This window comes from Sus scrofa, chromosome 9, assembly GCF_054392235.1.
Source record: "Sus scrofa isolate SSC_HxYL_T2T_F1_AM1 chromosome 9, Sscrofa_HxYL_maternal_Yorkshire_Landrace_v2.0, whole genome shotgun sequence".
NCBI classification, from domain to species: domain Eukaryota; kingdom Metazoa; phylum Chordata; class Mammalia; order Artiodactyla; family Suidae; genus Sus; species Sus scrofa.
In genome coordinates this window covers 95186213-95208601 of record NC_139391.1, presented here as the reverse complement: position 1 = coordinate 95208601, position 22389 = coordinate 95186213, and the positions used below count along the sequence as shown (strand labels likewise).

At 38.9% G+C, this 22389-nt stretch overlaps 1 protein-coding gene across 1 annotated transcript in view; it reads right to left on the bottom strand.

The window, feature by feature from the left end:
- DNAH11 (dynein axonemal heavy chain 11) overlaps positions 1 to 22389 on the bottom strand; it is a 340086-nt gene that overhangs the window by 237131 nt on the left and 80566 nt on the right. Inside the window, exons 21-28 of the mRNA XM_021063429.2 lie at positions 21006 to 21164; positions 19717 to 19800; positions 18063 to 18221; positions 15276 to 15398; positions 13948 to 14070; positions 11272 to 11496; positions 10146 to 10237; positions 8852 to 8978 (exon numbers count right to left, since the gene is read on the bottom strand). Of these exons, the coding sequence (XP_020919088.2) occupies positions 8852 to 8978; positions 10146 to 10237; positions 11272 to 11496; positions 13948 to 14070; positions 15276 to 15398; positions 18063 to 18221; positions 19717 to 19800; positions 21006 to 21164 (1092 nt within the window). The remainder of the gene's footprint in view (positions 1 to 8851; positions 8979 to 10145; positions 10238 to 11271; positions 11497 to 13947; positions 14071 to 15275; positions 15399 to 18062; positions 18222 to 19716; positions 19801 to 21005; positions 21165 to 22389) is intronic.

Sequence of the window (22389 nt, the reverse complement as noted above, 5' to 3'; positions counted from 1 at the left end):
TGGATGACGTTTACATTTATCATTGGTTTTGGCCATTTTGAGCATTGGTGTAGTTTTCTTCATGTTTCTTGTGTTTGGGTTCACTGAACTCTTCAATCTATGGATTTCTACTTTTCATCAATGTGGAAATCTTTTGGCTGCTCGTGGGCAAATATTTTTTTCTGTCTCTCTTCTTGGTCCCCACTTGGGGATGTCCAATTACGCATATGAAACTTTCTCTTTTCCCCCTCTCTGCTTAACTTTTTCAACACATGGAATACAGCTAAAACATTTTTTAATGTCCTTACCTGTTACATCCAACATCTGTGTCAGTTTTTTTTATTAGAGTTGATTTACAATGTTGTGTCAATTTCTTCTGTGCAGCAAAGTAGCCCAGTCACAAATGTATATACATTCTTCTTCTTCTATTATCTTTCATCATGTGTCAGTTTTGATTGATTCCTCACAATGGGTTGAACTATCCCTGCCTCTTCATATGCCCGGGTTATCTTTAATAAAATGTCAGTCACTGTGGCCTTTACCCTGCTTGGTGTGCAATATATGTTTATTCTTATCTTCTTGAGCTTTGTTCTGGAGTTCACTTAAATCACTTGGAGGCAGTCTGATGCCTTAGTATCTTGCTTTTCACATGTGTCTGGCAGAACTAGCGTAGGATCTAATCCAGGACTAATCATTCCTGGTGGTAAGGACTCCAGAAGGCCTCCGTGGATCTCAGGCTCTCCATCACAGCTTTGCCCTCTGTCGCACTCTGTTTCGCAAACTCTCATCATTTTGGCCTTCTTGGACTCTCAGCTTGGAACCTTCAACTCAGCAAGTCCACCAGACTCTGCCTGGCTGCCCCACCCTGTGCCAGGCCCAGAAACTCTCTCAAGAAAGCCAGCTGGGACCATCACAAAGCTCACTTTTGTTCCTGGCCCATCATGAATCATTATTGCTTTTTGATTCTCTGGATAGTATCTTCCTTGGTGGGGCTTAAGCCCAGTTTTTTTTTTTTTAATTGTGTTTTTCTCCTTCTTTCCTGTTCTGTGATACTGATGAAAGTTCTCATCAGCTTTTCAGACCCTTGGCCACATCTCACTGTCAAATGTCATAGGGGAAAAAGCAGTAGCAAAGGTCAGGCACATCTCTCTGTGGTTTCCCTCTGCTCATGTCTTGGCCCCTGAAACCTTGACTTTTTTGAGACTCCTTTGGTACTCTTTGGTGCATTTAAACAGATTTACCAAACTATTTTATCCAGTGTTTCTAGTTGGTCCCAAAGGAAGTATTCTGTTAAAAGCTAATGTGTTATAGCCAGAAGCCCTGCCCATTGAATTTAAGATGGAGCTGAACAACCTTTATCAAGTGACATCAAACAAAGGCCAGGACCAGGAGTTTTAGAGTTTTAGATTTCACAGCAAGGCCTAACACTCTTTGGCAGCAGGACCCCATATTTATAAGACAACTTTTTGATCTCATAATATTAAAGTGGCATTGTAATCCTACATTGCACTAACCCTGATTTAACTGTGTAATTTATAAATTGGCTGTGGAAGGAATTCCAATAAAGGAGCCATAACACAATTCTAAGCAGTGGCGACACACTAGCAAAATGAAACAAAATTACATATATTGTTATACAACTTGTGGTCAAACATATATTAATTATTTTACAGGGCTAATCTCTACGGAATATATAATTTATGAGATATTTACTTAAAAACTAGATTGTCTATTTCCTTGTCAAATACCTAAATGCCTAAGTCCTTTGGGTATCAGGCTGCCTCTATACAAAGGCATCCATTGAAAATATAACATATTCCTAAGTTATGCCAAATGGAGACTCTCACTGGCAACTGCTGTAATAAACTACACTCAGATGAACAGCCTCGATTCTTGCTGCCTAGCTGAAGGTAAGTAGAGACAATGGCAAGAAGGTCAAAACCAAGACCATCTTCTGTATGTTTCCTTTTCCTGCCTCTTCCCCATTCCATCCTCAGCCCCAACCAAAACTCAAGGGCAACACCCTCCCTCCACTGTAGGTACTTACGAGCCTTCCCACCTTCTACTTCCTTGAGAAAAGGTGGGATTTTTGATTCATTTCAACTAAAACGCATTCACTCTTGTATGCAGCCACCTAACCACATGCATCTTGAGCCTTTTTCCACTTAACTGTGGAAAGAGGACTAATCCTTGTCAGGAAGGCGGTGATTCCCTGTGAGTGACTGTTGAGCCACATCATTCTAATTTCTGAGGTCACTTCCCTCCATCACGGAGATCACCGACCGGAAGTACTACACAGTTAAACACACTGTGCTTGCAGGAATGTGGGGTCTTAGATGTTTGCCCCTTGACAATCCAGAAGTTCTTTTTATTGTTTAAGAGTAAACTTATTTCTCACAAGCACCTGTCTGAATGCCAATACTGACAGTCTATTAAGGGTATCAGTGGAGTGCCATCTGTTTCACACTGCAATTTGGGGGGATTTCTCCAAAGACATGTTGGCAGATTTCATCTTATGTAGATTTGGTCCAGTGCCACCGAAGGATATCTTTGATGCACACATTAAACATTCCTGAACATGTATATAACTGATCTTGTCATTTTAGAGAACGCATTGTGGCCTCATCTGTCACAGCAGGGACTTTCTGGTAGCCACATTAACACATGTAAAAAGAAGCAAGTGAAATATATTTTGATGTATTTTATTTGACCTAATTTATCCAAAGTATTTTCACTTCAATGTGTAATTAAGAGAAAAACTACTGATGAGATATTTTACATTCTTTTAAGCCTTTGAAACCAGGTGCATTTTTTATATTTACGGATTATCTCAGTTTGGATTTTTCACCAGAAATATCTGATCTCTCTTTAGATTTCATAAAATATATGCTGCAAAAGTAGATTCACACTCAGATTTTTTTCAAACAAATGAATGTTTTCCAATAAGTGAATCAAAGACTGGTTTTTAAATTTCTATCAGCTAAAATGTATTGGAGTTTAAAATTTGTTTCCTCGGTTGTCACATTTCAGGTGTTCAGTTCTCATGTGTGGCCCACGGCTACCCGCATTAGACATCACAACACAACACATCACATGGAAAGTGTGTCTTTCTTCAGTACAGCTCTGTCATGGGGAAGCTTTCACTCATCATCACACACGAGATGAGGGAAGGAAAAAAAAGTGCCAACTCTTCTAGGATGAAAAGAGTTTTCAAGTCATTAGGAACCAGTGGCTAAAACCACCAAGTCATCAGCATATTTAGGGCACTGGATCACAGCCTTGGAGAGGCACAATGGGGCCAACTGATGTCACTCAGTCTATAACCATTATATTCATTTCATTTGAAAAAATACAAAAGGATGTTTTTCTAAGAGGAGAGAGCAAGCACGGAATGTTAACTCTGAATCACATGCAGCTCTCTCCTGGCTGCCCATCACTACTGCACCATGCCCATTAACCCTGCAAGTATACCCCTAAATTTGTATTTCCGTGAGCAACTAAAGTTAAATGGCACAGCCTTATCCTCTATCCTTTAGATAATCCATGCCACTGGGAGGTCTGGGTGCACTCTGGGACGAGAAAAATCTTTTAATCTTGACCTTAACCAAACATACCAACAGCTAATAACCACGAAGGGCATTCTAGACACACCGATTTCATCACTCTGACATTCCAAATGAAGTATCTTAAATTGGGCACTTCTGCTTACAGAATGCAGGATGTAGTGATTATCAGACCTCCCTGGTTGATCCAGCTCCATGATTTACTGCTGAAACCCTCACTTGGAACAACACTCCCAAATGGAGCCGGGAGGGTGAAGGAAAGGGGCTGAAGAATTCAAGTCATTTGCAAGACGTCAACATGAGCCATCTGCCCATAAAGGGCCTTCTTTTCTGGGGCAATTGCTTTGTTATTCCATGAGCTGCAGTTGCCATGTTATCTTTGTCACACTATAGGGAGCACACTCAGGAACTGATTCTGATAATGAAAACAAAGTAAGAGTGTAGCAAGGCTAAGCCCTCTAGCACAGGAACCAAAAGCATTCACAATTCATAGCAAGTGACCAAGTGTCCAGCTGGCACCTTGACTTTGCAGAACCAATGCAGGGAGAGAGGCTGACCATGGTTCTAAATGACTCAACTCACGCTTAGCTCCTTTTCAGTCTTCTGCCCCAGCAGGTCACTCCCAGGTGGTATTTGCACCTCAGAGGCAGCTAAACACTTTTTCTAATAACCGACTTTTCCTTAGAGTGCAACAGTATTTGATATGAAGTTGAACTGTTCGAAGCCTAATGAGTCTAAGAAAAAGGATCTCAATGAAATCACATTTTGAGTACCATGTCAAAAAAAGGTATCTAAAATTTCAAGATGTTTCAAAAATCAAATCATCTCAAAGCTGGCCTGTCAGGAGAACTGTAAACCACATTTACTCTGCAGCCACGTAGCCAGCCCCCTTCAGCTGGTAAGCAGAAATACCTGCTCCTTTGTTGGCATGGGACAGACAGCACTGCTGCTAGCATCTATCAGTGTGACTGTGAGCCACTTTGGAGATTCTCTATGCTGTGACTTTTAATATTCAGCTTCATTAAAATTTCAAATCTTTTTAATGTCTCACATTATCAAGTCATTCATTAAAGAGTGTTACTAGTACTAGTATGGAGAAATCATACCTGAGATTAAAACAAGTGAATGAGGAAGACAAAAAGACTTCCACGTAAGTTGCACTGATATTAAAAATAACATTCTATGAAGTGATGCTGTGAAAATTTAAAAAATGATTTAAAAGGTGCATGTTTTAAGTTTTTTTTTTTTTTAAAAAGCAGCAAAACCTCATCCTATAATTTAGGAAAGATAATGAAAAAGTTGGCATCAGGGATGCATATATCTGTGCATCCTTAGACAAGCTGTCTAAGGCACAAAGCACCTTTTGATGACTTGAAAGGACCTAAAAAGAATGAGTGACAAGTGTGTGTTGAGTCACCTGCTTCTCTAGCAAAGCCTGGGACTTCAGTTAAGGACAAAGAGGTATCAGACATGTGCATGTTCTGAAGACAGCAATCAGGGGTTAGGACAGGTTAGTGGTTCCAGGGCTTTGCAACCCACATCTCAGCCCCTTACCATCATCTGCCTCTACAGACCCCTTCTGGGAAAGTATGGCAGGGAGGAGGTGGGAGAAGCGGCCATCCTCACATCCGTGAGAGTCAGCCCAAGGGCAGTGCTTAGCTCTTCCCCACTCCTGTTGGGGCTTCAAGGTGAAGGACTGTTTCTGCCAACCTCCACCCTTTAAGTTGTCAAGTGAGAGGAGTTAAAGAATCACTCATAGAAATTATGGGTACCTACTGGAAATGAATCTGTGATGTGTCCCTTGTTCAGACATCTGCTTAGGTGGAAAAGGAGGAAGAAGATGTAACAAATGACTGAATACACTGCCAAGGGTAAGAACTGGAAGTGCTGACATGGACCTGGCTTTGTAATATATACCCACCCCCGGGAAGTTTTTCTTGTCCTGAGGACTTGCTCCTTTTCCACAAGACACCCAAGCATGTGCGTAATGGCTGTTGAGGGTCAGGGCTGACAGCCACTGCTGAAGAGAGATGCAGGAATATGCATTAAGAGCAATGACTGACATATGACACCCTATCCCCCTCTCCCATGATAAACTAGTAGGAGGAGAAATCAAAGATCCCAGCTTCAAGTTCATTATGTAAAAGTCTGGTCTTGTCACAGAGGTGAGAGAGGAATTTTAAATGAGACCTTGCTAAGATTCTTTGAGTTTATTTTTTTAATAAGAAAAAGGGCCCAAAATGTGATAATACCTGCCCAAGATGTTATAAAGGGATCTGCTACTCAGTGCAGAGACTCAGCAGGACACATTTGGGATTAATAATGGTAGAAAGACAAAACTGTTTCATATCAATATTCTGTGTAATTAATACTGTTCAATCGACAGTCACATATGTGTTCATTATGTTTAAAGAATACCAAAGAAAAAGAATGGATGGCCAAAAAGCACATGAAAAGATGCTCAACATCATTAATTATTAGAGAAATGTAAATCAAAACTACAATGAGGTATTACCTCACATGGGTCAGAATGGCCAACATCGAAAAGTCTACCAACAACAAGTACTGGAGAAGGAGTGGAAAAAGGGAATTCTCCAACACTGTTGGTAGGAATGTAAACTGGTGCAACCACTATGGAGAACAGTATGGAGGTCCCTTAAAAAACTAAATACAGAACTACCATATGATCCAGCAATCCTACTCCTGGGCATATATCCAGAGAAAACCATAATTCAAAATGATACATGAACCTCAATGTTCATTGCAGCACTATTTACAACAGCCAAGACATGGAAGCAACTTCAATATCCATTGACAGAGGAATGGATAAAGAAGATGTGGTACATATATACAGTAGAATATTAGTCACTAAAAAGAATGAAGTAATGCTATTTGCAGCAACATGGATGGATCTAGAGATTATCATACTAAGCAAAGTAAATCAAACAAAGAAAGTCAAACATCATATGATATCACTTAAACATGGAATCTAAAAAAAAGGACACAAAAGAACTTATTTATAAAATAGAAACAAACTCATAGGTTTTGAAAACAAGCTTAAAGTTACCAAAGGGACAGGCTGGGGAGGGATGCATTGGAGGTTTGGGACTGGCATATATGCACACTGTGGTACATGGAATGATTGGCCAAAGGGGGCTTGCTGTATAGCACATGGTACTCTACCAAATATTCTGTGATAATCTATATGGGAAAAGATTCTGAAAAAGAATGGATGTGTTTACATGTATAACTGAATATATAATTTCAGTTTTGTTGTACAGCTGAAATTATCACAATGTTTTAAATCAACTGTATTTCAATAAAATTTTTTTTAAAAAAAGGGGAAAAAACAAGATATGGTGCATATATACAATGGAATATTCCTCAGCCATGAAAAATAAAGAAACCAGGCCATTTACAAGAACATGGATGGACCTAGACATTATCATATTAGGTGAAGTAAGTCAGAGAAAGAAAAATACACATGATGTCACATATATGCGGAATCTAAAAAAAAAAAAGAAGATACAAAAGATATTATTCATAAAAGAGAAACAAGCTCACAAATTTCCAAGTTAAATGTATGGTTACCAAATGGGAAACAATGGTGGGGAGGGATAAATTAGGAGTTTGGGATTAACATATACACACTACTATATATATAAAATAGATAACTAACAAGGACCAACTCTATAGCACAGGGAAATCTACTCAATATTCTATAATAACCTATATGGGGAAAAAAGACTGGATATATGTGTGTGTGTATATATATATATATGGCTGACTCACTTTGCTGTACACTTGAAACTAATGCAACAACGTAAGTCAACTATACTCTAATAAATAAATGAAATTGATCTTTTATAGGAGAAAAAAGCAAAAAAAAAATCAAAAAAGAAAAAGAATGTTATCTGACTTACACATTTAAGCACCTCTTTAATGTACATAGTGAAAATTGAGAATTTTAGGTATTTCACATTTGCAAGAGTTTAGGAACATGTAGCTAGAATGGAATATGACAGCCTCTATCTCATCATATGATTATTCTGGGCAGAGGGTCCAGCTGTCAGTCATAAGGATATTCTTGAGAGATTATTGAAGCTTAAATCTGGTAGTAAATGCTAGTTAAAAAAAAAAAAAACCATCCAATTTACATGTCATTGACATAAACAAGAGATGGATATACTGGGTTCTTAGTCTTACTGGAGGAATTTTATTTACAAAGTCAGCTGGGCGTTAGCATAAATATACAAAGCAATACCTGAGTAGTAGCACTGAAAATGTTGCCAAAGTTAACTAACAACTAATTTATGCTACTAATAGCAAGACTGCACTTGTAATGCCTACACCAAGAAGAGCCGTTCCAATGAACTTAGGTTCAAAGAGAAATGAACAAGAACAAGAGAGAAATAATCAAGATGAATACCATGTCCAGAGAACAACAGAATTCAGGAAACTGTAAGTGTTTCATAAGTGAATAAGTTGACTCATATTCCAAAAAAAGGCATAAAATTATCTAGAGAAAGAACATGGAGACAAATCCACCATGATAAAGCACAAACTTCGGCTTCAAAATAATCTATGATATACAGTCAAGTATAGGAGGAACTGCCTATGTCAGCTGTAATTACTATAAGATCTAAATGGTTATGAACGACTGAACAGATATAAAGAAAGGCAAAATCCTCTGAATGTTTAAAGAAAGGAGTGCTGTGGGATTTGTATAAAGCTTATCTCTGACCTGTGCTCTCAGATTACAAAAGATAATAGCTGCTTTACGTGCTATGTTACTTTTGCTTAAGTAGGAGAAAAATAGAGGGTTAAGCAGAGGATGAGCCTGAAAGTATACTAATGCACCTCTGACAGCACTGAAGAATAGTCCAGCTTTGTAATTATGAGGGTTACTCTGGAGTCACAGTTGTAAGACGGCACCAGCAATCATCTTCCTAGTGATGCATTCTCTCCCAGGATAGCTGCTAACCCAGCAACAGAGCCCCAGTCCTTGTCCCAGAATTCCAGGGACTTGGAGCCAATGTTTCTTCCATTAACTTCTTGTAGGGCCCTAAGCTTTATACATCTGATGACCTTTCCCTATGCCAAGGACCAGGCAGTTACTCTCTTAGTTCCTTTGGCACCACCTCTAATATCCCTCTGTTGCTGCATTAAGCATTTTTATTGCATTATTTACTACTTCTTGGCGCATGTGACATGGTAGGTGGCATCTGACGATAATAGAGAAAATGTGACATTCCTTAGCTACCATAGGATGTGAGACTTTCAAAAAAAAAAATATATACATATATCACCTGTGCAGGCTGAGCTCCCTTTGAGAGAATGTCAAGTAAGTCTGCGGAAGAGATGAAATAGAATCGTGGAAAAGCCACACGCTTGGTTTCCAGATACTCAGCAAGAGCTTTTTCACAAAGAGAAAGCCTGCATGAATGAAAAACATCTTTAAGCATATCTTGCCCATTCAGTTATTCAAACGTCAACAAAACAAAACATAGATCCTCTCATCTGTCCATTCATCACATCATGCTCACTGTTTAACATGTAGCCTACTTCTTTTTCTTGGACATCATCTTGTTCCTATTAATGTACAAGTCATGTCAAGGAGGAGACACACTCGCACACATACAACCTTAGCTGAGACAAAATATAGATCAGACTTAAGTTGATATTACTCATCACTTGTATTTGTGACACTTCTAATCAGCAGGTGGAAAGACGAGGTTTGGCCTCACTCACTCACTCTGAGCACAAAATGCTTTAGTTAACGTGTAATTTATTTAAGGTTTTCCTTTTCCCACTGAATGTCTACAAAACAAAAGCAGCTTCAGCTCTCTCTACTGTTCAGAGGAATCCTAAGATCCAGAATCATTTCCACATTATTGTTCTTAGCAGAGCAGAGGTGACCCAAAGGCAACGCCCCCCAAAACCCAAAGATCAATGACTAAGAAATAATAAACTTCTGTGGAAATCCGCACTTTTAACATTTAACAATTTTATCTCTAAAAACCTTCCAGATTATGAAATAATTTTATGTAATATATACGTATTATCTAGACAACTCCTTTACCTTGCAATAAAAAGTGATCACAATTCTGCACAAAGCTCTTCTTATAGTGGCTAATCTGCTCATTTTTAATCAAAAGACAGAATATTCTTATGACCACTAGCTATTACAGAATTCTATATTAAAACTGCAAATGCCCCTAAGGACAAGGATTTCAAAAATACTAACATGCTAAGGATAATTTGTAGTATAATTAAACTATGTACAAAATAAAGGACTTAAAATGAATGAATGTAATCTCAATTCTTAGCATAGAGTAAATATTAGCTTAGTAAATATTTACAGTACAGTTTGATTTAAAAAATTGATCAATCACATCAATTCTCTTGATAATAAGATGTCTTAATTGTACTATTATAATGCTCCTTTTGGAAAACAGAAGTAAATTTGTATCTGTTTATAGTAAATTATAAAATAACATAGTAGAGGTTGTACCTACAGCAACATGATGCTAAATATTATTAGATACTTAAAAGAAACCTCAAAATTCTAAGCAATTGACTGCTTTATTGTTTTATTCTTACCTATACTGTAAATCTTTCAGTTTTTCACAAAGATTAGGTCTGCATGTTGCTTGTAGAACATTTTTTATTTTAGCCGTCCTGAACATCAACTCCTGTGTGGAAGTGCGATATGGAGCCATTGATAATAGAAATTACTTTTCTAAATTTTTCTTCCATTTGAGGAATTAAAAAATGAAGACGAAACTATCAGAAAGCCAAGTTAAAGACCCTTGAACATTATGTCTATTATGCTATTTAAACTTTTAAGTGAACATCAAAAAGAAAGTGTATCACGTAGTTTTTATCAATATAATTTCAATGGGCATTACCACCATTCTGGGGCCATGCAGAATCTCTCCTAAACTAAAGGAAAAAAAAAATAGGACAGAGAGAGTACCAAAATCTTACAGAGTATATTCACATCTGAAAATGAGATGAGTACTAAACCATCTGCTTATTCTTTCCTCCCAGAAGTTAAACAAAGAAGAATTCCTTGGGTGTTTAGGAAGAAGAAAATATTTCATCCCTATTTCTATATAAAAAGGTAAAGCCATTATTCTTTGCCTCAAGTCTCTCAAATCATTGATCATTGTTATATGCACATCTGCATGTGCTCTCTGTGGCTCTTATGAAACAAACCAATAACTGGTTGTTATTACTCTGCTCCTGGCTTCCCTTTCTCAGACTTAATGAAGATGAAGCCATCTTCCAGACCTTACTGCAGGGATGGGCAGTCTGCTGCCTGCTGCCTCTTTTTTGCATGGCCGAAATGGTTTTTACACTTTTAACTAGTTGGAAAAAAAAATCAAAAGCAGCATAATACGTTCTAACACATGAAAGTAATATGAAATTCAATTTTCCGCAGCTATGAAGTTTTACTGGAGCACAACCACACCCATGTACCATCTATGTTTTCTTTCACACCACAATGGTAGTCCTGAGTAGTGGTGGCAGAGACCAACTACAATCACAAGACCTAAAATATCCACTGACCCTTCACAGAAAAGTTTCCCTCTTCATCTCCAAAAATGAAAACACACACATATATGTTTTTTCATAAATAAAAGTACCCCAGATCACATTTCTTAACGAGAATTTCATATTGTCTAGAAGAAGGTGCTAGGATAGAAAACTGTCTTTCACAAACCTTAAATTCAACATCTACTTCATCAAATCTTCTAGCATCTTCCTTAAGTTGGATTCGAACATCTTCTGAACAAACAAAGATGCTTTCTAGGTGAGACCAAGTGCGCTGGACTTCCATCCAAGTAAAGATGGCTGAGTCTGCTGTGTTTAATTTGTGTTGCCAGCTCGTGACTTGCTCAATGAAATATTCCACATACTTGCTTTGAAGCAGAGTCTGTAACTGAACCTAAAAGAATGGCACAGAATTTTAAATAATAGCTAGACTGGTAGACAGAAAGCACTAAGAGGGAGGGACCATACCTCTTCTGTTTATTGCTGGATTCCTGGGACCTAGCACACAATACGTGGAACAGATACTCCCTACGTATTTGCTAAACAAATGAATTCATGGCATTAAGTATTCATAGCAACATTTTTTTTCAAGAGGAACAAGATAAATATAACCAACTACATGTACTATGTCTCTTTGTAGGCAGGAAAAAAATATTATGCACTGGAGCACAGCTTTAGGAATTAAACTTTATTCTTCCAACCTCTCCCACTCTCCCTGTGGTCCCTGCCTATTAACCATTCCAAGGTTATGAGTACTTTTTCTAAAATATTGAAAATATAAAGTAAAACTCCTTGCAGTGTGCCCTCAAGCTTTTGTTTTCCTCCCCTTTGAGTTGACTAACAAACCTGGCAGCCCTCCTAAGACCATGCTTTGCTTCACTGCCATGCAGCCCGGCAAGCATTTCCTACCATTCTCTGATGTGAAATCTCAGGAAATCACCAAGTACAACACCCTCTTCTTGTTCTTCTTCACCTCTAAGTATTTAATACATGTGACTCTTCTTTATCCTCCCCCCGCTTTATTGAGCTATTGACATATAACATTGGGTAAGTTTCAAGTAACAATGTGATGAGTTGATATATGCATATATTGTGAAATGGTCACCATAATGTTAGTTAACACCTCCATCCCCCATATAATTACCTTTTATGTGTGTGTATGTGTTGATAATATTTAAGATCTACTCTCTTGTAACGACTTTCAATGATTTTATAGTCACCATGCTGTACATGATATGCCCAGAACGTACTCATCTTATACATGAAGGTCTGTAACCTTTGACCAACATCTCCCCACTTGCCCAAAGACCCAGCACCTGGTAACCACCATTCTATTCTCTGTTTCTATGAGTTCAGCTTCTTAAGATTTCACATATAAGCAAGCACATACGGTTTTTGGCTTTCTCTGACTCAGTTATCTCATTAAGCATAATATCTTTAAGACACATTCATGCTGTCATAAATGGTAAGGTTTCCTTTTTTATAGCTGAATAATATTTCTTTTTTTATTAAAATATAGTTGATTGACAATGTTGCCAATTTCTGCTACCCAACAAAGTGACCCAGTCCTACATGCACATACATTGCTTTTTTTTTCATACTATCTTCCATCATGTTCTATCCCAAGAGAGTGGCTATAGTTCCCTGTGCTATAGCAGGACCTCATTGCTTATCCATACTAAATGTAGTAGTGGTTTGCATCTACTAACTCCAAACTCCCCATCCATCCCTCTCCCTCTGCACCTCCCACTTGGCAACCAAGTCTGTTCTCTATTTCTGTTGCTTGTTTCTGTTTTGTATATAGGCTCATTTGTGCTATTTCTTAGAATTCGTTATATATACATAAATACACACACACATTTCCTTGACCCATTCGTCCATAGTGGACATTTAAACTGCTTTCATGACAGTTTAAGTTTTTCCTTTCTGATGGAAAAACTTATCCCAGGGTTGCTATATTGCAGTATCCTTTTTCTACTATTTCTCTGACCATTTTCTCTCTGTCTTATTCATGTCTCCTCCCCTTGTTCACCAAATGCAGTCTTTTCCAAAGCTCTACTAAGGTGGCTTATCTTCTTTACTTCTCATCAATCAGTTCATCAATTCTCAAGATACCAATAATGACCTCCCAACCTACAATTCTAGACTGAACCTCTGTGCTGAGCTCAGGATCTGACTTTCTATCTTTACATCAATATCCTCACTTTAAATACAGAAAAAATAATACAGCATCATCTCTTTAGATCTCAGGTTCTTTAAGTGCCTCAAGTCTAGTAATAACAACACTACTCTTATTTCCTCTGAAGAGTCTCTCTCTCTCACCTTTCTTCTCTCTCTTGTCCAAAGAAAAGCCAACTTAGAACCTTAGGATTCAAGATCACATAGGCTATGCTCTGGATTGTCTCTCCAGCCTTATTATTTATTACTCTTAAAATTACCTCTGAATAATGGCAGGTACTTTCTGGCATTCCAAGATGCCACTGACATTGTCCCCTTTTCCTACAGCACCTTTTTCCGATCACAATTCTTTGTTGAATACCAGCCCATCCTTCAAGACTCACTATAAGCACCACCACCTTACAGGAGTTTCGCTGTGTCTTTCACTCTCCCCATAAAGTAGTCTGCCTCTTTAGGCTCTTCGGAGTCCTTTTGTTTTCTTACTAAAGTGCAAATTCCTTGAGAATATGTGTTCCTATCTTTTGATCCCAAATACTACTGTGTCTGGAGCCTGCTCCAAGTAGATGCCCAATGAATAAATAAAGAAATACTGAGTACTGGAACTTGGGCAAAGCCTAAAATCCTAATTTAAAAGGAAAAAAATCTGTAATAAAAATATCCATCTTACTTGGTTGTGCTCTAGCGTTTCAAATAATTGTTCATCAGACTTCAGTAATGGAATGCCTGTTCGATAGTGAACTTCATAAGAGAACTCCATGGTTGCCCAGGTCTGAATGATTTCATTAATAACCTAGATATAAATGGTATTTAGTTATGTACACAAACATTTAATTTAGGACCAAAACCTAGGCTGTCATCTGGAATTTAGAATTTTTTTCACATTTTCCAAAAAGAAAAAAAGAAAAAAAAGCAACAGAGTGATATCGTGAATCACTGGCCTGAATTTTTTCTCCTGCAAGTAATTCATGGCAATGAGGTCTAGAGAATGAATTCCATCACACAACAGAAACAAGCATCATGCCAATATCAAATTTTCATTCCATCTGAGTTTTACATCCTTCACTGAAATAGAATGCCAGAGCAGGAAGAGACTTAAAAGGTTTTCCTAGGGAGTTCCTATTGTGGCTCAGTGGTTAACGAGCCTGACTAGTATCCATGAGGACATGGATTCGATCTCTGGCATCGCTCACTGGGTTAGGATCCGGCATTGCTATGAACTGTGGTGTAAATCATAGACAGGCTTGGATCCCATGTTGCTGTGGCTGTGGCATAGGCCAGCGGCTGTGGCTCTGATTCAACCCCTATCCTGGGAAGTTCCGTATGCCATGGGTGCGGCCCTAAAAAGACAAAAAAAAAGAGAGAGAAAAAGAAAAGGTTTTCCTAAAGGTCTGATAGACATTATCTGCAAATTAGCTAGCACAAGATAAGTAGTGCTGACTGCCAGAATGTAAATCCCAGTTCCCTTGTTGAAACAGCATTAAGTTAATGACATCGCTATATCTCAGTTTCCCTATCTGTAAAATAAGGATAATCCTCAGAGGATTAAATGAATTAATATCATGCACTGAGAGCACTGCCTTATATGACTACAAAGTAAGTGATATATGAGTGTTTTCTGGGAGTTCCTCCCATGGCACAGTGGGTTAAGAATCTGACCGAAGAGTGGCTTGAGTTGCTGTGGAGATCCCCGTCCTGCTGCAGGGGGTCAAAGGATCTGCTTTTGCTGCAGCTGCAGCTTAGAGTCAATCCCTGGCTCAGGAACTTTCTTATGCCTCAGGTGCAGCCATTCAAAAAAAAGAAGAAGCGGTTTCTATTATAATTTTCAGCTTCAACTGGGTCAAATCCCTTCTTTACTGTGGCATAGAAGGAATCCGTATCCTGCCCAAGAAAACACATATTCACACAACTGTGACATGAGGACTTTGCCCTAAGCCAGCTTACGTGCCAGTGTATAGAACAAGCCCAGTGTAACAATAAAGAGCCCGAGGACACCACCTTTTCTGTCCCCAGCTCTTTCACAGCTTTGTCCACAATGCTTCGGACATCCTCTTCCACTTGGTGTAACTGCAAGGCTAGCAAATCTGCCAGAGTCATGGCTTCATTTATTGAAAACTTAACCTGATTGGGAAGGAAAAAAAGGTAGAATTTATATTCCACGTATGTGAATGGTTCCTTTTACCTAAAGGCCAGAAGAATGAATCGCAGCTAAATAGACTCAGGTCAGCTGCTGAGTACATCTCAGGTTCTAAACGTGTGGCCAACCAAAAGAGACGGCTTTTTTTAACTTACAATTATTGAGGTGTCACCCACCGGAAAGGAGGGCTGAAGTTTCAGCCACATTCACACTACACTGCTTTCTTTTGTTTCATAAACCTTGCTCATCAGATCATTTCTTATCTCCTTTGCCCACAAAGCCAATTTTTCAAGAGAATCACGCTGTTCATTTCAATTTGGTTGAAATCCCAGGAATTGGGGAGTAGCTCATTTGTCTTCTCTTTAAATACTCTATTCACTGAACACAATTCCCAGTTGCTCCTGTGATTTAACCTAGTTTTATCATTGATTTAATCTTAGTTCCTTGCCAAAAAAAAAAAAAAAAAAAAGCTTACTCGAACTGTCATTCTCCATACTTAGCATGAGAGAAACAACAATTCACATTTCCTCATCATCTTCTTGACTCCCCAACTTCCCTATCCCAGTGTTTGCTAAGAAGCTCTCAGCTCTTTTAAGTGCCCCAACTCACCCATGCCCCCCAGAAATTAAGAGCTGTCCCCCCTGGACAGTTGCAAGGAAGCCATTTCCTTTGCTGCTCCTGGTAAGAATATCCAGGCCCTGCCTCTTGGAAGCTGAAGCTGCTGTCTGCCTGGCTCCCCCAGTCTGTAAGGTTGCTCGGCACCATCTGCCTCTCTACGCAAGATGCCTCAATGGCCCTGCTTACCCAGGACTGCAGGGTGTCCCAGGCTAAAACCTAGATGTCCTGAGCAAACCCCATGAGTTGGCTACCCTATCTCTGCATCACTTTTGACCTCACTCCAGAGCTGACGGATGCCAGGGACCCAGGTGTATTTTAGAGAAGGAAGGAGCTAAGCATCCATGCCCCTGCTCCCCCGCCCCATGAGCTGTGCAGTTTGCGCACTGAATATAGACATGAGGCCAGATGACAACTAAAGGCTGAATGTAACCACTGCTCTGATGTTCCAGGACGTTGTGGAGGAAGATGCCTTTTTCTCAATGGTCTGCCAGAGAAGGTACTTTTTCTAACGTGCAGAGAGATGTAATACAGGCAAGAGACTGAGGAGAAATCTCACTGCAGAAAATGTGAGGAGAGGGTGGGGAGTGGGCACACAGTCTACCTTCCATGATGGGAGATTCAATAAAAAGATTTTCTGAAAGAATAAATTAATCAACCACAAAGTCTAAATAGGTGATATCTAAAAGATTATAGAAAGCACAATAATGATAATAATAATAATGGCTTCAGTGACCATTTATTGAGGACTTGCAACATGTGAGGTTGCGCGCGCACTCTCTCTCTCTGTATCTATCTATCTATCTATATACACATAACCTCATCTGCCATTTGTTCACCAAATCTGCACAGGAGCATCATGGCATCATAGAAGGGGCAAGGTGGTACAGAGAGCAAGTAACTTGCCCACAATCCCAGAGATACTAAGTGTCAGGGGTGGACCGATAAAGCCCGGGCCGTCTCCACTTTACCAGGCGGCTCCTTTCCTCGGTTTCCCTGCTCTGCAAACTCTGTCTTCTAACCACAAGAGCCTTTCTTCACGATGCAGGCCTAGCAGAAAACATGCACATCAGGCTGCCCTTAATCTATTTTAAACTCATGAAGGTCACCTTCCCTGAAAAATAGTGTAAGGTTTGTATATTTGTCCTTAAATATACATAGAAAGGCAAAAAAAAAAAAAAAAAAAAGACCTTGAGTGGCATGAACACATGAGAAATAATTCCGTATTTCACAATAACATTGAAACCATCAAAAGACCATCAAAAATTATGAAATGAATTGCGGGGGCGAATAGTCACTGTTTCCGATCCCCTCCACAAAATGTTTCTTTGCAGCCATGTCATATACTATAAAATGACTTTACATTATCTTATTTGACCTTTCAAGATTCCTCTGATGCATAAGAACAGATGGCACCCCTCTTATTTAATAGAAATCAAACCTCAAAATAGAGAGGTTAATAAATATAGAAAGATATAAAAGGGGGAGGTGTCTTAGTCACTCCCATCCACTGTAACTAGACACCATAGACTGGAGGGCTTAAACAGCAGACATTTATTTCTCATAGTTCTAGAGGCTGTAAGTCCAAGATCAGGGGGGCCAGCCTGGTTGGGTTCCTGGTGAAGGCCCTGTTCTTAGTTTACAGATATCCATCTTCTTGTTTTATCATGACATGGTCAAGAGTAGAAAGCTCTGGGATCTTCATCCCTTGACAAGGGCACTGACCCCATTCATGAGACCTCTGCCCTCTTGACCTAATTATCTCCCAAAAGTCCCACCTCCACATACCATCACACTAGGGATCCCGGCTTCAACATATCAATTGGAGGTCAGGGGACACATAGTCCACAGCAGGGGCTAAAACAAGGGTCTCTGCAGGTCTGGTCCTTGGTCATGTCTCAAGGGTCTTGACCTCTTGCATCTGACCAGAGACCTTTTCCCAGATCCCACTTCACCCCAGTGAATGGTGGAAACAAAGGAATAACACTTCGCAGTCACAAAAGTATTCAATTAATAACACCCAGGACACTGACCCCAATGGCCTTCATGAGCTGGTGCCAATGCCTGTCTCTGAGGGCAGGGCTCTGTAACTCCGCGACAGCTCTCAGGGAGGTTGTCATGTCCTTCACTGTGCCTTCCAGGCCTGAGTAAGCATCCCACACACGGACCTCCTTATCTAGAGACCAGATTTCCTAAAGAAAAGTGAGAAAGAAAAAACAAAAAACCCAGCTCCTGGAGATAATAATATCTTTTATAATTTGCCTCCTTTGAAATAATAAACAAACATTTCCCTGGATCAGGAAGAGAGTAAAAGCATTTAAATTCCCAAGTTAAGGACTGAAACCAGAGAAATAGAAAAGGATCCACTCATTCATGTATTACAAGTCTCCACTGTCTGTCTTTTCTTTCTTTCTTCCTTCCCCCTTTTTTTTTTTTTTTTTTTTTTGAAATACACTGGTTTCTTACTCACAGGCTCTAACAGACTGTCCCATGAGGAAACCCCTAGGTAATTAAATGTAGGAAGGTAACAGAGTTGGCAGGACATGTACAATGAAGAGTATAAATAAGCAGTTACCTGAATTACTAAGACCTTCCTCTGAAGACCTCACTTGTTTAAATGGCAAGCCCTGAAATGTTAGCCATCTTTTGCGTATTTGTTTCTTGGAACTCAACTATTTCATGATTTTAAGGGCCTGTGACTTGGTTGTCTTCTTGGCTCATGGAACAACATCAACAATTGCGAATGAGAAAACTCATAACAAAAACCAGTGAACTCAGCACAAAAGGATGGTGTTATTTGCTTTAAAAAAAAAAAAAAAAAAAAAAAAAAAGGAACCGAGAGTGGGGGTTAAAGCATCACCCTTAGGTGAGGTAATCTGATGGTGGAGGAGACAGGAACACAGAAAAGAGGCACAGTGACTCCAAATCCAAAAGTGGTGGGACATTTTAATTAGGGTCCTTGCGACCAGGATAAAAATGGGAGAAAAAGCTGGGAAGAGCCGTTATGAGCAGAGCAGAGGACTGAATGGAGCAAGGACGCTTTTGGGCAAGAAGAAAACAAATGGCCCAGTCATTTTTCACTGCCAGCCTTTTACTGCCGTGCATTTGGCTTTAGCCAAAAAGACTTTACTGGCTTCAGAGGGCACAGGGCTGTGGAGACTAGATATCAAAGCACAGATTTCAGAAAATCTCTGTGCGGTTACATTGATCCTCTTCATGATACTGCAACACGCAACGGTAAGAACAAAGATCACAGTACTGCATATAAACCTGCAAGTTATCCCAATCGGTTGCCCTGAATTGCCCAAAAGGCACCTCTGAAGATAACACATGCTACAGTTGCTAAGGAAACAATCTGAAAGTTTTCAAACCTATTCCCTCAGCCCTGCTTAATCTTCCCCCCTCCATTCTAGACAGCTCTGGGAAGCTCCTGATTATAGCTGCTTCTCATCAATTCATTAGCCCTAACATGCTTTTATCCACTCATTCACAGAAAGGCAGGCTTGATTAGAAGTGCAACTGGCTGAGAGTGGAAAAAAAAAAAAAAAAAAAATCCTGTCTCGAATCATCCTGTTTGAAGTAAATAAGGACCTGAGGCCCCAACACGGCAGAGAGTAGGCTAGGGAAGATGGAAGGAGGTGGTGCTGAGGAAGATAAATCGTCATCACAGACAGTTATGGAACTTGCCTTGGCAAACCTTCTGAGTTCCACGTCCATCTGTTCCACATTAATCTGTCTCCACTGGGTTTTAGTCCAATTATCAATGCTTCTCTGAAAACGCACAAGTAGATAAAAGTGTCAACAACATTTGGTAAAAGCAAGTCTCCGCAGCAAAATATATAAACTGATGATACACAGCGATTCCATCATCCGGTGGAAAGTCAATTATTTAAGTATTAACTGCACCTGTCAAAGCTTCCCTACCACCAAAACAAAGAAATTGTCAGAACACATCAAACTTAAGGCTTAAAACACTGTGATATATTCATTTCTAGCAGCAATGACAAATTCCATACATACACCATCATTATCATTTAATCCTGAATGTTTTTGATGACTTGCTAATGTTACTGTTAAGTACCATATTGTTATAATTCTCCACGTAAGATAAGCTTTCATAATAAAACCTTCATCCAGTATAGACAAAACTCTCATTAACTTCTTGACCATATTTTGTCTTGTTAATATATTTCTATATGGCTTTTGACTAACTTCAAAGAAAATAATGTATACTGTACACTGCAATGTGCCTGGTACACAAGAACTTATTTTTACACTTAAGCTTGTAACTTACTTAACAGCATACAAATTATTTCTGGTCAGGCCTCTTTATACATGCACACATATGTAAGTATAAGCATGGGTGTGTATACATGAGTCTCTATGCACAAGTGACCATATGTGTGAAGTATATACTGATTCTTATTTATAACCTACATAACTCTCAAGAAGGATTTGAAGCACTCAATTCATTATACCAAGTTTCATTTAGAATTGAAAACAAAAACCACTGATAATTCAGAGAATATTCTATTCACAGAGATACATGAATTCTAGTTCTGGGGGAAGTCTAATACTCACATATAACTATGACATTATAGGAATTCCCGTTATGGCTCAGTGGTAACAAACTTGACTAGTATCCATGAGGACGTGGGTTTGATCCCTGGCCTCACTCAGTGGGTTAAGGATCTGGCATTGCTGTGAGCTGTGGTATAGGTTGCAGATGTGGCTTGGATCCCATGTTGCTATGGCTGTGGTGTAGGCTGGCAGCTACAGCCCTGATTTGACCCCTAGCCTGGGAACTTCCATATGCCGTAGGTGCAGCCCTAAAAAAAAAAAAAACAAAAAACAATAAGCAAAAAAGAAGACATTATAAAACCTAAATAGGATGACAGAGACACTAAAAATCTCATATTTATAAAGAAGAAATACTAAAAGGAAAAAAAGCATGCTTTCAAAAACCAGCGTCTTACTCTCACATAAATAATGACATCCCAGAGCCCCTTGAGCAATTTTATCTCTTTTCGGCACTGCTTCATTTGTTTGTACTCTGGAAGAGCCACTTCAAAAACATGAGTAGATTCTTGCATTTGCAACACTTCTTCTTCTAATGCTTCAAGCTCTTGATGTGCCTAAGGAGAAAATATACACATGCACACAAACACACTTAATATCCAACAAACCACAGAAGTAGGAGCCACACAGTTCTGTATCTCTGGTTATATCAGCATTAACAACTTAGATTTTAAAAAGAAAATAAAAAGAAATTAGAGGTATAACTATTGGTAAAATGTAGAAGGCTTTAGATGAGCAAACTCATGGCTACTCAAAAAAGTGAGAGTAGACTATTCGTAAATATAATCAGGTTATAAGTACTCTCCCTATATATGATTTCGGCAAAGTTTGCTCTGCTATCAGATTTCTATGAAGACAATTGTTCCTCTTGATTTTCCTCTGGCAGCTGAGGACTCTGCTGGGGAGGAAAAGACAAGGGTCTAGAAGCTTCCACTTGAGAAGAAACTTCTTCTTTAAAAAAATGTTTTAAATTTAAAAAATACCCTGGAGATTATCAATGTACCAAACATGAGAAATTCCACCACACTATTATATTTATCTTAATCCTATTTACCAAGGTTCCTCTTTGCTTCCATCAGTGAAGAACCAATTATGTTTTAGACCATATAAGCTGACTTGTCTTTTTCTGTCTTGATAAGCCAACTCTTCATTTTCATTTTAGTTTTTTTCTAACATAGTAGTGCATCAATATGGTCAAGTGCAAAGAGTACCGAAGAGCTTGCAGTGCAGGCAAAGCTGGAAACCCAGGCTCTTTCTCCAGTTCCTCTGGGGCTGTTTCTCTAACTCTCTATTCCGTGCACAAGGTGAAACTCCCTGATTTATCGAGTTTAGACATTACACAAATTTACCAGCTTTGCAAGAGAAGGATTTAACTTTGTCTTTCCACTTCATGTTTTCTCCAAACCTCCACTCAGTACCCAACAATTACATTACTTTAGTTCTTTTGAGTTTCTTTTTAACTTTAAATATTCAGTTAATCATGTATCAACTTTCAACTCTCAATTACCTACCCTGTCAATGAGAATTTTAGCACTCCAGCAACTCTTTCATGAAACAAATGGAGGTTTCATTTTTACATGTTATACCTTTACAAACAATTAACTGCAATTCTCTTCATTTTACAAGAAAAATTCCAGACACATAAAAGGGTATGGGTGTGAGCATACACACACCATCCAGCTTAGGAAATACTATGTAACTAACAACTTTTAGTGACCTTATGAATTTTATCCTCCCTCCTTCCCACTATAAATACACTAAATTTTTATTTAAAACTACTCA